This window comes from Arvicola amphibius, chromosome 14 (genome assembly GCF_903992535.2).
Source record: "Arvicola amphibius chromosome 14, mArvAmp1.2, whole genome shotgun sequence".
NCBI lineage: Eukaryota > Metazoa > Chordata > Mammalia > Rodentia > Cricetidae > Arvicola > Arvicola amphibius.
Genome location: NC_052060.1, coordinates 16356533 through 16372155, shown reverse-complemented (window position 1 = coordinate 16372155; position 15623 = coordinate 16356533). Strand labels below are relative to the sequence as shown.

The window sequence follows — 15623 nt, the reverse complement described above, 5'->3', positions numbered from 1 at the left end:
GGCCCCCGCTGCACTCCGCGCTCCGGAGCCACTGCCACCGCACCCGAGCCGCCTACACCCGGCTCAGCTCTCGTCGGTCTCCCAACCCTGCAGCTCGGGAGCTCTTGGGAACTCTGCGCCCCGTTCCCGGACTCCACGTGCCCCGCGGTCCCCGGTTGCCCATAGTCCCCATGGCCACCCTGAGGGGCGAGCTAGGAGACGCCTGAGGAAGCCCAGACGGTACCCGTTCACGGCCCTGCGGGCTGCACGGCGGGAGTCTGCACGGAGCTATGCTGAGGCCGCGGGGTGCGGAGGAAGCCGCGCAGCTCGCCCCTCGGCGTGCCCGCGTCCTGGTCCCCGCATCCAGACCCGCGGTCCCCGACGTGTCTCCGGCTTCCACCCGCCTGGGTCTTGCCTGCCTGCTACTGCTGCTGCTGCTGACTCTGCCAGCCCGTGTAGACACATCCTGGTGGTGAGTGTGGCTCGCGGGGCGGTTAGGCTCAGGGAACGAGTGTCCTGCTGCAGGCACCGGCTGCTCAAGTACCAGGTAGCTGCCTGAGTGGAACCGGAGACGATCCGGGCAGGACAGAACCAGAAGTCTCCGGTGGCTGGTGAGGGGATGGAGAGAAGAGCGCTGAGCATCTGGAACGAGGTAGCTGGTAGTTGAAGTCCCCTAGACTGTTTCTCCTCAAGCCCCTAGCAGGGAAGCTACTATCTAATTCTCTCTCTGGGTTGGTTCGAGGAGCCAGTCTCCTCTCCACATCCTGCAGTGGCTGCTCCACGCCGTCCACAGTCGCTGCCTTCAAAAAGCCTTCGACCACCTAAGGTTTCCCTAGGGGATATGGAAGTTGGGGGCAGCTGGCTGGGACCCACATTCCTCTGCTAGTCTAGGCCACACAACGAGGCAGTAGTATCCACAGCAAGGCTTAGAAGTGAAATTGAGGCACAAACTATTCCCTTTCCCCTTAATTCCCACAATTGAAGCAGATTAAACACTTGGAGTTGCATAACCCAGGCATTTGTCATCAGCCTCGGCTTTGAGGGTGTAATTTTGAACACTGATGTCCCCTTTTGCTTTCCTGCCCCAGATGACCTAACCTTCCACCTCTCCCCTCCAAGCCCCAGAGGCTTCTAAAGTCTCAAGAGTTTTGAGAGCCTCTCTTCAGATCTCTTGTAGGCCGTAGTCTTTAGACACTTCCAAAAGGCAGATGAGGCAAAAGGTGTCCAGGATCCACCGGGTTCCTGCTGTGTTTTTTGTAGAGTCCCCTCCCCAGCTCCAGGACTCCTCCAGCCCCGCAATGACACTCATCCTCTTTCCAGAAAGGGCAAAGTAAGGGGGTAGAATTGGACTGCAGTGGGACTCAGTCCCCTCATCTCTTGCCTCCTCACCCCTCCGATCAAACTGGCTTCTTGGGCTGGACTCGTGCCCCTCTCTAACAGGCAGTGCTCCCTTTCCCCCTTGTTCTGCTCCTCCCCCGAGGGAAGCACCCCCATCCCACCCCCACCCCCACCTCCCGCAAAGTGAGGTCTCTCCTCTTGCACCCTGTGGCTTTTCTCGTCTTGACTAGGAATCCGGGCTGGAAGGGTGAGGGGTAGCTGGCTGAGGGGCAAGCCGGCTCTGGCTGCAGATTCCTATCATTTCAAGATGCTGCGCTCTCCATCCCCACCCCCACCCCTGTTTTCCTGTTAAAGAAAAATCTTTCTTTTGGATCTTTTTTATCTCTGCAGTGTTGGGGAAGGCAAGGAGGGGGGTTAGGATGGGGAAACAGAGAGGCCTATATCTTACATCTGGCTTGAAACATTCCTTTAGAAGGGGAAAGAGAAAGAAAGAAGATGGGGCGGGGAGCCTTTCAGTGACCAGAGCGAGATCACTCCCACTCCTCCCCAACCTTTACCTTTATGAGGCAGTTTGGCTGAGGGCTTACATCTTCAGGGTCCCTGTGGAGAAATCATGGAAGCACCAAGTACCCAGTGTCCACCTTTATCTGGCTCGCGTGGTAATTGGCTTTTTGAAACACCTGAGACAATCTGGTGATCTATGGATGCTCAGATGAGGAGGTGGCTCTCTGGACATCTCCGCATCCTGGTGTGGTTCCTACAGACGCACCTGCAGGTCTTCTAGTTCCCATTTCCCCCCCTTGACTACTATTTTCCCTGTTCCATTTTCTTTCTCCTTCCCTCCTAGAGTGGCTCATGTTAAAGATGCTGCAATGGCTACTACATTGAAGAGCTAGGGAGGGAGGCAGGTGACAGCGGGACTGAGTGGCTCTTCTATTCCTGTAGACAGCATCAGGGCAGGATGACGTGTGTAGGGACAGAGCTCATTCCCACCTCCTCTTCCTCGTCTTGTCATAGCTATAGCCAAAAGCTCTGTCTCAGTGGCCACCACTTGTAGGAGGAGGACGCCTGAATTGGGAAGGCAGGTCTGGTGCCCAGGATGATTTTCTCAAGCTCAGCAAGGCTAGTACTAAGTACAGTCCCTGGAGGAGCCAGACATCTATTGACTCTGAGTGTCTGTGTTTTACATCAGAGCAGAGGGCCTTCCATCCCTGTGACTTACAGTCTGATCCTCACAGCCTAGGATTTTCCCCCCTTCCTCTCCAATAACTCCTCCGTCTCTTTCCTTAACTCGAAGAAGATACAGATAGTTTCTTCTCAGTCTATGGCAAGACATGTGGAGAGTCACATGAGCTAGGTGTATTCTTGGGCTCATAAAGAGCGCATAGAGCAGGGTTGTATTAGTACTTCTATTACCAAACACACCCTGCACTGAATCTTTACTAAACTGTAGGCCCCATAGCCAACTGCCTTGTTAGGCATCATCTTTATTCTCCAGGATAAGTCTGAGGTAGCTACTGTTATAATCCTTGTTTCACCAATAACGAGATTGAGAGATAGGGGCGAAAGAGAAAACACAACAAAACCAACTTGCTGGGCATGGTGGTGCACACCTTTAATCCCAGCACTTGGGAGGCACAGGCAGGTGGATCTCTGTGAGTTCGAGACCAGCCTGGTCTACAAGAGCTAGTTCCAGGACAGGCTCCAAAGCTACAGAGAAACCCTGTCCCGAAAACAAAACAAAACAAAACAAAACAAAAAAAAAAAAAAAAAAAAAAAACCAAAAAAAAAAAATAAGGAAAAACTGCTTAATTTTAATTTTTAATTTTTGGAGCTTTATGGTTTTATTTCTAAGCAAACATGTGTGCCTCTCTTGCTCCTAGAATTTAAAAAAATGGATTTTTTGCCTGGGTATGATGATACACTTTTGTAATACCACCACTCGGGAGGCTGAGGCTAGGGGAATCAAACCTTGAGGCCATCCTTGGATGTACAGTGAGACTCTGTCTCAAAGACACAAAACAGCCAACTACAAAAGCCCCCTGAGTTTTGAAGTCAGATGGCTTCCCTCATCCTGGTTTCCCCCCAAGTGTTCCTTGACAGAGTGGGATTTCCGTCAACATCCCTGAACTCAGAATGTAGAGATTTCCCTACGCCACATCCTGTGGCATCCTCTTGGTGGTTTGCTGTTGTTTTTGAGACGGCGACTCACTGTGTATCCCTGCTGCCCTGGAACTCTACACAGCTTCAAACTCACAGAGATCTGCCAGCCTCTGCCCTCTGAGCGATGAGATTAAAGCTGTGAATCGCCACTCCCAGCTAAATTCTAAGGCTTATGGCAGTGGATAAACACAAAAGGAGGGGGTGGAGATCCGTGGCTCCATTAGAAGGACAGAAACAGAATGTCTGCAAAAGGGTAGACAGTGTTGACAAGAAACCAAACTAACTTATTTCAAGAGTTGGTGACTGGCTAGGGGGAGATGGAAGCTGGGGATAATCAGAGCAAGCCGGTGTTTATCCACTAGCTCCTAAGCACCTACTATGTGCTAGAGGCACTTCTTGGCACTGGGGATGCTGACATGCTGATTAGGATTCAGTTGATCTGGAGGCAGAGTCTAAGAATCCCAAGAAGCAAGAGGCTAGTGTAGGGTCTGAGTGACTTTGTCAAGAGAAAGAATTGGACAAAAGCAGGTGAAGAGCTTGCTCTGATGCAGAGGCGGGGAAGGAAGTGAAGAATGAATTTCTGAAATGGAAAACAGGAAGTCAGGACTGAAGCATCCTCCCCTAGATGATGAGCTGAGGAATGCCATGAAGTCTTTGTGCCGCTAACAGCTAAGCTCAGTGACTGGCCCATGGCAGGCATTGTGCGAGCGTGTACACGGCAGGCATTGTGCAGGTGTGTACATGGCAGGCATTGTGCCAGCGTGTACATGGCAGGCATTGTGCAGGTGTGTACATGGCAGGCATTGTGCCAGCGTGTACATGGCAGGCATTGTGCGAGAGTGCACATGGTAGGCATCGTGCAAGCATGTGTTGAGCTGAGAGCAGGCATTGTGCAAGCGTATACATGGCAGGCATTGTGCAGGCGTGTACATGGTAGGTATTGTGCAGGCGTGTACATGGCAGGTATTGTGCAGGCATGCACGTGGCAGGCATTGTGCGAGCACGTGTTGAGCTGAGGGAGATGCGTTCAGCTTCAGGCTCAGTTCCCACACTTGACTACAAGAGGCAAACCCCATGAAGGGTCTTGAAGTAGTTACTTGGGAAGTAAGCAGGGTAATAGGAAAGTCTAATTACCTTCCCATCTTAGATACTGAACAGATGTCCCATGCCCACTGAGGATGCAATACGAAGGATCAATGTGGGCTACAGCAGAATGGATTAAAGTCAGACCACAGGAAGGCCCTCTTGCCAGAGTTTGGCTTGCCCCACTCCAGACTGTCTATGAGGGCTGGATCATTGGTCTCCCATTCCTATCCACCCTCCTTCCTCCAAGCCCCAGATAAAAAAACAAACACCCATTGCCTAGATCAGTAATCTGGGACTGAGCTGGGGAAGCAGACCGGTGGTAAGACAGGGACGAGCTCCAACTCTGATGGTTTCAGTACTACAAACAAAGCACCAGGGCGGTGGGCGGGACGCAGAGCTGTGCGTCAGGCAGGCCTTTCCGGCCTGGCCCAGCCTGGGCTGTTTATTTTGTTTGTTCCTGGAAGCTGCTGCCCTGACGGACAGTGCTGGGGATGCTGATTCCATGGGATTTGTTCTTGGAGGAACAGCCCTCCAGCCCTCCGCCCTGGACAGATGGGGCTCATCACCCCCGCTGAGTTCCCCAAGAGGCAAATGGCAACCCTCCTTGTGTTTGCCTGAGTTCCTGTCACTGGTGGTGATCTAGTCTGTGGGTGAGGGCCGGCTGTGGGAACGCACGGTGGGGGTAGGGCTCAGGGATGGTTGGCTTGCCCCTCCCCTACTGGCTGCCTTCCCTTCTCCCCACTCATGTCTAGGCCCACTTTGGGGACATTCCCAAACCACTGGCTCATTCATAGTTCAGACCAAAGTTTTTCTGTTTGCAGTAGCAACTGATTGCTACAGCTCCCACCTGTTCCCAACAGGAAAGCGTGGAATTCCATTTCAAGTGTCGGTACAAGAGAATAGAACATGCTGGAAAGACCAAAGGAAGCGCTATGTGGAGGGTGCGCTGGAGCGGGGGGGGGGGGGGGGAAAAGGGGGGAGGGGACAGAAAGGAGAGAAGCTAAGCTGCAGAAAGGGAGGGAATGAGTCCCATTTCTTTGCGGGACTTGTTGGGGACGAAGAGTGATATCCTCCTGTTTTCTCTCCAGACTCTCTCTTGAGGCCATGGTGGAGTCTGGGTAAGACTGTTTGAAAGGAAAGGTAATACTGCCTTGAGCAGTGGTTTTTGTTTTTGTTTTTGTTTGGGTTTCTCTGTAGCTTTGGAGCCTGTCCTGGAACTAGCTCTTGTAGACCAGGTTGGCCTCAAACTCACAGAGATCCGCCTCTTCCTTCCGAGTGCTGGGATTAAAGGCGTGCGCCACCACCGCCTAGAGCAGTTTTGAATGATGCTGGCAGCCCACCGATCCTCCCCACCCATCCTTCAGTGGCCATCTCGCTTGACCTTGTAAATTACTCAGACTAGAGATTATACCACACTGCTTATTTCTTTAAAGAGATGGGGTCTCACTATGTAGCCTTGCCTAGAACTCTATGTAGACTAGGCTGCCCTTGAGCTCAGCGAGATCTGCTTTTTGTCTCTGTGTCCTGAGTGCTGGGATTACAGGTGTGCGGCAGGCATCTTAATGCTTTGTCCTGTTTGGGCTTCCCGCTGCTGCCAACAGCTCTTTGTCCACAAAGGTCTTCCCTGGACCTTGTGCCTTATAGATTGGGGAAAGTGATTTTAAAAGCTTCATTGAAGAAAGGCTTTAGGGCCTGGGAGTGAAGGGAGTGAGGAGGAGGGTAAAGAATGGGTCTTGCTCTGTAGCCTTGGGATTGGAAGTGAGGGTTTTTTTGTTGTTGTTGTTTAGCCACATGGGCCAAAGCTGTGAGCATTACTCAGAACTACCCATGGTGCCTTTCTCAGCCCCCCTTCTCTCCATCCTCTGTGGCCAAGCTATCTCCTAGACCAGTCACTTGTGCATGTAAGAGAGTTGTCTCCGATTCTCATTTTGTTAGTTTATTTTTCTGCGAGGATCTTAATGTTTATTAAATAAACAGGCAGTGGGTTTGTATGACATGCCCACAGCTTCTGTGTATATGACACATGCCTGGTCTGTGTTTTAGAAGTGTCTGTTACTTTGTTTGGCTAGGGAACTGGTAATGGTGGGAGACCACTTAATTACTCTTTCTGCAACTGTGGAACTTTTTTTTTCAGAGATTGTGGGTAATGGTTCTCCCCATGAGCCTCAGAGAATGTCTTGGGAAGGGAAGGGATGTCTTTAAGGTCTAGATACCAAACAACCCCTCTCTTTATCCCTCTGCTGATTCCTTTTGGAATGACTCCACTTTACAGGTACATAGGGGCACTGGGAGCCCGAGTGATCTGTGACAACATCCCTGGTTTGGTGAGCCGGCAGCGGCAGCTGTGCCAGCGCTACCCAGACATCATGCGTTCAGTGGGTGAAGGTGCCCGAGAATGGATCCGAGAGTGTCAGCACCAGTTCCGCCATCACCGCTGGAATTGCACCACACTGGACCGGGACCACACTGTCTTTGGCCGTGTCATGCTTAGAAGTAGGGTCCTCTTCCATGTTTTCCCCTCCCTTCCCTTCCTTCGCTTGGGGTGGTGAGTTAGAAGGGTAGGCATGATCCCTTTCATTTTCCTGCACACTACCTCATAATCTAAGAAACAGTTGTGGGAAACCCGGGAAACAGGAACAGCTGCTCACTACCCTAGATTTGTAAGCCAGGGCCCCTCTCAACCTAAGTGCTTTGAGATGGTGGGTCAACGTCAGCATTCCCTGATACTTCCATCTTTCTCCTCCCGTTCTCTGGCCTCCCCATATCCAAGTCAGGCAACTAAAGACTAGGACCCAGTCCTCTGCTTCTTATCACCACGGGCACTGTCTTCACCCAGTCACCCTGACAGTCCCTGCATTATAGTAATGGAAAGAAGAGATAAACAGAAAGGTCATATGTAAATATTCCAAGGGCTAGTGGCTCACCTCCAGTTCAGCAGAGCTGGACAGCAAAAGAGGAGAAAAGGGATGAGACAGGACTCCAAAGAGGAAGGAGAACTGGGGATGATGAACATCCGTCTCCAAGGTCAAGGAGTGGACCAGAGCAGGCTAAAGTTAGAACATTTCTCTGAATAGGCTGACCCCCTAGGTAGGGGTCGACATCGAGGGGGAACTGTCCAGCAGAGGGGGCCTGAAAAGTTGACCAAGGCAGACTAATTCTCCTCTCTCTCTCTCTCTCTCTCTCTCTCTCTCTCTCTCTCTCTCTCTCTCTCTCTCTCTCTCTCTCTCTCTCTGTGTGTGTGTGTGTGTGTGTGTGAGAGAGAGAGAGAGAGAGAGAGAGAGAGAGAGAGAGGAGACTGACCTAGGGAAAACAAGAGGAAACAGAGCGGAGGTCAGCCCAAAGAGGTCAGATGATAGTGACTACTGAGAGCTGTGGCTTCTCTGAGGAATGCTCTTATAAGAGAAGGACACCTTGATAAGTGGAGTAGGCTCCAGAAAAGCTAAGGAAACTTCTGGAATTGTGTAGATTGACTGGACAGAGTTGGGCATGTGGCCTGTCCCTGCAATCCTAGCACTAGGGAGGCTGAGACAGGAAAACCTCAGGTTCAAAGTTGGCTACGTTACAAGTTCCAGGCCTGGACCATTGAATACGACACTGTAGAAAACACCCCCGAAGTGTGTGTGTGTGTGTGTGTGTGTGTGTGTGGGAAGAGCGGAAGACACGGCCCGTTCCTGTAACAGGTCTCTGCCTCTCTCCGCGCAGGTAGCCGGGAGGCAGCGTTTGTTTATGCCATCTCGTCAGCAGGAGTGGTTCACGCTATCACTCGGGCCTGTAGCCAGGGTGAACTGAGTGTGTGCAGCTGTGACCCATACACCCGCGGTCGGCACCACGACCAGCGAGGGGACTTTGATTGGGGCGGCTGTAGTGACAACATCCACTATGGTGTCCGCTTTGCCAAGGCTTTTGTGGATGCCAAAGAGAAGAGGCTTAAGGATGCCCGGGCCCTCATGAACCTGCATAACAACCGCTGTGGTCGCACGGTCAGTACTCCCATCTGGGTATGTATATATTCTCTGGGGTCAACCAGCTAGCGTGACCACAGGCTGGAAGCAGAGGTGGAAGGGTTGACGGCTTCTGGATTGCGTCCAAAATCCCTAACGTTCTGCCATAGAATTCAGGAAGCCTGCAACACACAGGTTCAGCCAGGTTTTCCTAAGACAGGAAAGGAACTTTCTCTTTTTTCTGCCCCCTCCCTTCTCTTCCCCTCTCATTCCCTCCTCTCCCTTCTCCTTCCCTTTCCGTTTCCTTCCTTTTTGTTTTATTGTGTTTTGTTTCTTTGGGGTGGGGTGTTGTTTTGTTTCTTTGTTTTTGAGACAGGGTCTATGTAGCTTTGGCTGCCCTGAAACTCAATATATAGATCAGGCTGGCTTTGAACTCACCCAGATCCACCTGCCTCTACCTCCTTAGTGCTGGGATTAAAAGTGCCCCATGCCCCACCTTGCTTTGTTTTGCTTGAGACAGGGTTTCACTCTGCCTATAGTCTAGGCTGATCTTAAATTCTCCTGTCTCAACCTCCTGGGTGCTGGGATTATATGTGTGTGCCACCATGCTGAACAAAAAAAAGTAAATTTTCAATTTTTAAAAATGTGATTTGTGTCTGATTGTGCGTGCACATGTGTATACGTGGATGCGCGTGTCTGTGCCTTCTCACAGAGACGAGAGGAGGACGTCAGGTGTCCTACTCCGTCACTCTTCACCTTATTCCCTCGAGGCAGGCTCTCTCACTGAACCTGGAACTCAAGTCCCAGCAATCTTCCCATTTCCCATCCTTCTGTTTCTGTCCCCATCCCCCATCACTGGGACTACAGGTAGCCCATGTGCTGCCAAGCCTGGCTTTTTACATGGGTTAAACCCAGATTAATTTTTTTAGTGTGTGTGGGGGGTTTCGAGACAGGGTTTCTCTGTAGCTTTGGAGCCTGTCTTAGAACTTGCTCTATAGACCAGGCTGGCCTCGAACTCACAGAGATCCGCCTGCCTCTGCCTCCTGAGGGCTACGCCACCACTACCCGGCTTTAAACCCAGGTTCTTATGGGGACAGTAAGTGTTCCTACATGCTAAGCCATCTCCCAAGCCCCATAGTAGCTTTTAATTTTTTAAATTTTAATTTATTTATTATTGTTCTGTGTGTATGCATGATGTATATAGGTGGACATGAATGGCATGGTACATGTGTGAAGGTCAGAGGACAACTCTGTGGAGCTGGCTCCCACCTTCCACTTGTATGTGGGTTCTGGGGATCAAACTGGTTGCCAGGACGGCATGGCAAGTGCCTTTCCTTGCTACCAGCATCACTGGCCCAAAAGTAGTTTGTTTTTAGAGGAAAACCTTCCTGCATAAAGACCTTCGGGTATTGCTTTAGGCTATTCACTGGTATTTGAACACCTGCTATATAGCAGAAGGCATCGCACTGGCTCTTTAAAAGGATGTGTAGGCTCTAATCAGGAGCAGAACCCTGTGGCTTGACAATCCAGCAGGCAGTCATCCAGGAAGATTTCCTAGAGGTCAGAGAAGGGGTGGGATCCTGCAGAGGGCCGGCAGAGCCCAGAACACTCCTGCTTTGGACCCTAGGGATGACTGAGCCGTGTCCTGACCCGCTTCCTCCCTCCCCCAGGCTGTGCGGCGCTTTCTGAAGCTGGAATGTAAGTGTCACGGTGTGAGTGGCTCCTGCACGCTACGCACCTGCTGGAGGGCACTCTCAGACTTCCGCCGCACTGGTGACTACCTGAGGCGGCGGTATGATGGGGCAGTGCAGGTGACCGCCACCCAGGATGGCGCCAATTTCACAGCAGCCCGCCAAGGCTATCGCCGCGCCACCCGGACTGATCTTGTCTACTTTGACAACTCCCCTGACTACTGTGTCCTGGACAAGGCTGCAGGTGAGAAAGCGGCAAGCAGAGAGAGACGTAGGACCTGGTGATTAGTGCCAGCGCTTCTGCTTAATCTGGGTCTGTCCGGTGAGCAGGAGTTCAGGAAGGGAAACAATCTGGTCTTGAGATAGGTGGTTTGTGCCTCAGGCTGCCGGGCCCAAGGTTACACAAACAGGTCCCGTGCCACTCGGCTACATCCCCAGGGTCTGGGATACTACTCGGAGAACATTTAAATGAGCCACCTGTTTTCAGTTCTGAGCAAGGAGGGCTACACAGAAGCATCAGATGTAGCACTAAGCTGCTGGCTTCTTTACGATCTAGCTAAAGAAAAATAAGATGGAGCTGCGGATGGAGCTCAGCTGATACAACATGTGCTTAGTGTGTGCAGGGTCCTGGGTCTGACACCCCCTACCACCCCTCACCAAAGGCGACACTGTAAGCAAATGTACTACAAAGAAAGATGACTAGCTGGACAATGGTGGCCACACCTTTAACCCCAGCACTCCGGGGGCAGAGGCAGGTGAATATCTAAGTTCGAGGGCAACCTGGTCTACAGACAGGACTACATAGAGAAACTGTCTCAAAAGCCCCCACCCCCAAAAGGAAGATGACCAATGCAGTCAAGGAAGGTTTGTTTGAACATGGGGAATCAAGCTGCTTCTTGATGTGCTGCGGCTGCAGATTCCAGAAGGAGTGAGGGAGACAGGAGGTGACCTCTGCAAAGGCTGCTAAGCAGCAAACACTTGGTAACAAGCCTGATCTAGGTATGTGCGGTGCTGGGAGAGGGGCCTTGGGAACAGTGCAAAGTGACGAGGTGTTTCTGTGACAATGGGAGCTCCCATCTTGGCTCGTGACTTCTGGTCTAGATAAGTTAAACCAGGGACAGTGTGTGGCTCAGTGGAGCTGCTTCTCTCCTGGTCCCTGTCACTGGGCTCCCAGCTCTTTGCTGGAGCGTCACTAGTCAAGATTCAGTAGCCACTCTCATCATTTCAGCCCACGGAGGGGCGGAGCTCCACTGGATAGTGGAAGGTCCATGTGCAGTCTGCAGTACTAGAAGTAAGAAGGGTTGGGGGAGGCTCTCTGGCCTCTCCTAGAGATGTACTGTCATGAATTAGTTTTTCCATGTCTTCTAACTCAGAGGGTTAGTCTCTGGATGCCTGGGAATAATTCCACAGCGCCTGAAGTGTAGACCTGTTTCACATCTCTGAAATGTACCCTCGGAGAAGGATCTTTGGAGTCAGGATATGAATTTTTCTCAGAGGCATGAAATTAGGTCCCATAAACCCAAAGAACCCAAATGGTATAAGCCACCCCAGGAGGACAGAGCCAGGTATTCCCTCCACAGCACTTCTGTCCAACTAAACTTTGTGCAGTGATCAAATCTCCATTGCTGCTTCTCCAGTGCGGAAGCAACAAGCCACATGTGATAACTGAGCGAGTGAATTATACAATGCCCCTCTTCTCTATGGGGTGTACCCTAAGATCAGGGGATACCTGAAAGTGCAGGCACTGCTTAGCCCTTATTGCAACATGCTTCTTCTGAGGCAGATCCACCTGTGGTGGAGTTTAGCTGGTAGATTAGGAGTGAAGACAAAGAATAAGATAGTAGACCCATTTTCTGGTGGTGCTGTTGATCTAACCCAGGACCTTGCAATATGCTGGGCAAGGGCTCTGCCATTGAGTCACAGACAAGATAGCTTTAATAACATAGTGTGATAAGATATTTACAGGTTTTAATCATTTATCTTTGGGTTTTCCATTTAATACTTTTGGAACTACAGTTGATGTTGGGTAACAAACTACAGAGACGAAAACCGTGAACAGCAAGTGTGACGGACTGCAGAGTCAGTCCAATTCGAAACTGGAACGCTTTAGTTTAGCTCATTTTAATTCACTGATTTAAGAGAGCAGATGCAGTTAGTAGCTGCAGTACTAGAGAGCAGCTGCAGTACTAGATAGCACAGCTCCAGACGGCAGAAGAGGATTTCGGTGTTTAAGACCCAGTCCTTGGGGGGCTGGAGAGATGGCTCAGAGGTTAAGAGCATTGCCTGCTCTTCCAAAGGTCCTGAGTTCAATTCCCAGCAACCACATGGTGGCTCACAACCATCTGTAATGAGGTCTGGTGCCCTCTTCTGGCCTGTAGGCATACACACAGACAGAATATTGTATACATAATAAATAAATAATTAAAAAAAAAGACCCAGTCCTTGGAGTCAGAATAACATATGAAGTAGACCTAGTCAGCCCACAGTCTAGTCCAGTAGTTTGCTAACGTTTTGGATTAATTATTCCTGTTGTTAAAAAAAATGGAGGGACTGGAAAAATGGCACAGTGGCTAAGAGTGCTTGCTACTCCTCTAGAGGATCTGAGTTCAGTCCCCAGAGCCCACATTAGGCTGCTCAGAACTGCCTGTAACTCCAGCTCCTGGGGATTGATGCCCTCCTCTGATCTACGAGGGCATCCAGATACAAGTGTGCATACACACAGACAAAGATACACACACACACACACACACACACACACACACACACACACACACACACACTGAATAAAATCTTAAAAAGTAAAACTGAGGGCTGGAAAGATGGCTCAGCAGGTAAAGGTGCTTCTGCAAACCCTATTAACCTGAGTTTGATACTCCCAGGAGCTATAATATAGAAGGAGAGAACCAACTCCCTCATGACTTCTGCATGTATGCTGTGGCCCATGCATGCCCATAATTTACTTACATACATACACATAAATTTTTTGGGGGGGTTTTCGAGACAGGGTTTCTCTGCAGCTTTAGAGCCTGTCCTGGAGCTAGCTCTTGTAGACCAGGCTGGTCTCGAACTCACAGAGATCGCCTGCCTCTGCCTCCTGAGTGCTGGGATTAAAGGCGTGCGCAACCACCGCCCAGCTCACATAAAAATTTTAAAGGAGAAAACTGAACATGTTCTTAGACATTCCACTCATGCTGCTGCACTGTGTATATTATTATTATTTTTAAAAAATATTTATTTATTATGTATACAATATTCTGTCTGTGTGTATGCCTGCAGGCCAGAAGAGGGCACCAGACCCAATTACAGATGGTTGTGAGCCACCATGTGGTTGCTGGGAATTGAACTCAGGACCTTTGGAAGAGCAGGCAATGCTCTTAACCTCTGAGCCATCTCTCCAGCCCCACTGTGTATATTATAAGATATGCATGCTATCTATGTTTTTCTTGTTGTCATCATTGTTATAGTGCTGGGATCCAATGCAGGGTCTTGCAAATGCTAGGCAAGTACTTACCACTGAACTATACTCCTAGCCCTCAAACAGATTTTAAACCAATAAGCCAAAGCACAAAGATAAAAGTTCTGCATTTTTTCCCCCATATCCTAGTGGAATATGGAGACTATTGTTGTTGAAGTTAGTTGATCCATTTTCTTTCTTGAAGTCTCAGACCAGTCACTTTTCCACTTACAGGTCCCTGTTACTGGGTAAAGGGTTACAGGATCTTTTGTGCTGACATCTATTGGAATGAGGTCCCGAGCATTCCTTGTGCAAGGAGAAAGCTTTCTTACTCTTTAGGAATCTCTTCTGAAAGGGGCACAACACAGGAACTCTTAGAGATATACCTCTACCAGTCAGGGCAACCAGTCCACCTCTGCTGGACAGCAATGATAATGCACCATAACATTAGACGTTGAGTCGTTTTGTTTCCCTGAGACAGGATCATGCTGTGCATTCCAATTTGGCCTCAGACTCACTACATATCCCAGGCTAGCCTAAAAGTGACTCTCCTGCCTCAGTGTTTTGCATGATGGTGTTACAGGCACGTGCTACCAGACCTGCTAGTATATATGCTTTCATATATGGAAACTGAGGCCCAGACACATCCACTAACTTGCTAAATAACTACAGCTAGGAAGTGGCACAACCAAGATTTAAATACAGATGCCATCATAACCCCCACAAAAGGAGAGATGCCCACCCAGACTCACAGTTGAAGAGGACATGGCAGTGTGCACTGGTAATAAAGGCACAGCGTGTGAAACTGGTAACCTCTGGGAAGCTTTAATGGCAGAAACAAATGAGCCTGGGCCAGAGGGCAATGAATGATCATTTTGGTTTGTGGGTACATTTTCAGAAAAAGAGATTCTTTATGTCTTCTTAAGAGTATAAGGATACCCATGGTGGCTAAAACAGAAGTAATTTGGTTCTCACTTCTCTTCCTCAACTCAGGTTCCCTAGGTACCGCAGGCCGCGTCTGCAGCAAGACCTCTAAAGGAACAGATGGTTGCGAAATCATGTGTTGTGGCCGAGGGTACGACACAACTCGGGTCACCCGCGTCACCCAGTGCGAGTGCAAATTCCACTGGTGTTGTGCTGTGCGGTGCAAAGAGTGCAGGAATACTGTGGACGTCCACACTTGCAAGGCTCCTAAGAAGGCAGAGTGGCTGGACCAGACCTGAACACAGATACCTCTTTCATCCCTCCACTTCAAGCCTCCATCTCAAAAGCACAAGATCTTTGCATGCACACCTTCCTCCACCCTCAATCCTGGGCTGCTACAGCTTCTCTTGTGGACTTGGAGAGTGATCCAGGGGGACCCCAATGTCCTGGCTGGTTCCTTAGCCCTAGGAAGGAGTTGATAGGGGATGGGTATGAGAGTGAGTGGCTCCCTGCTATTCCACCTGGAGGTTTGAAGGGAGAGTAGAAGAGGTAGGAGTTCTCTCCAGAGTGATCTGAGTTGCACTAAAGTCAAGGCTCATTGTCCCCTTTGCTTGCACTGACTTCTGCTACTCTTTGGGTATGCAACAGGAAGGGAATCTGGAGGTAGCTTCCTTTTTGATCCTACTGTAGCCAAGGACATAGGACAGAGATAAAACTGTCTGTCCCTTCACAGGAGACCGTTTGTGCAGACAATCTTAGGCTATAGTATTCTGCTGAGACCCCGAGGTAGCTAGGTGTGTCAGCCATGGTGAACAAGGCTTCATCCCATGCTCTTAGACAGCTTATAAACCAGTGGTTTTGTGAGGGGAGAAATCACATAACTGTACAAATGCACATTCTCTGTGTCTCCTTTTTCACCTACATCAGTCAGCAGCAGCCTGCTCACTGGCTGCTTGTTAGAGTGAGGTAGCTTGCAGTGGTTCAAAGTCTTAACAGACCATTAGAGCCCTGGAACAGAACTGTGAGAGAATAGTATATTAAGCCTGG

The 15623-nt window shown here is 50.0% G+C and overlaps 1 protein-coding gene across 1 annotated transcript; it reads left to right on the top strand.

Moving 5' to 3' along the window:
- The first annotated feature begins 269 nt into the window (after window positions 1-269).
- Wnt2b (Wnt family member 2B) lies at window positions 270-15216 on the top strand. The gene is made up of 5 exons (XM_038311599.1): window positions 270-451; window positions 6839-7059; window positions 8269-8546; window positions 10178-10442; window positions 14646-15216. Exons 1-5 carry the CDS (start codon window positions 270-272, stop codon window positions 14873-14875), a joined length of 1176 nt encoding a protein of 391 aa, XP_038167527.1. The 3' UTR covers window positions 14876-15216.
- The last annotated feature ends 407 nt before the right edge of the window (window positions 15217-15623 follow it).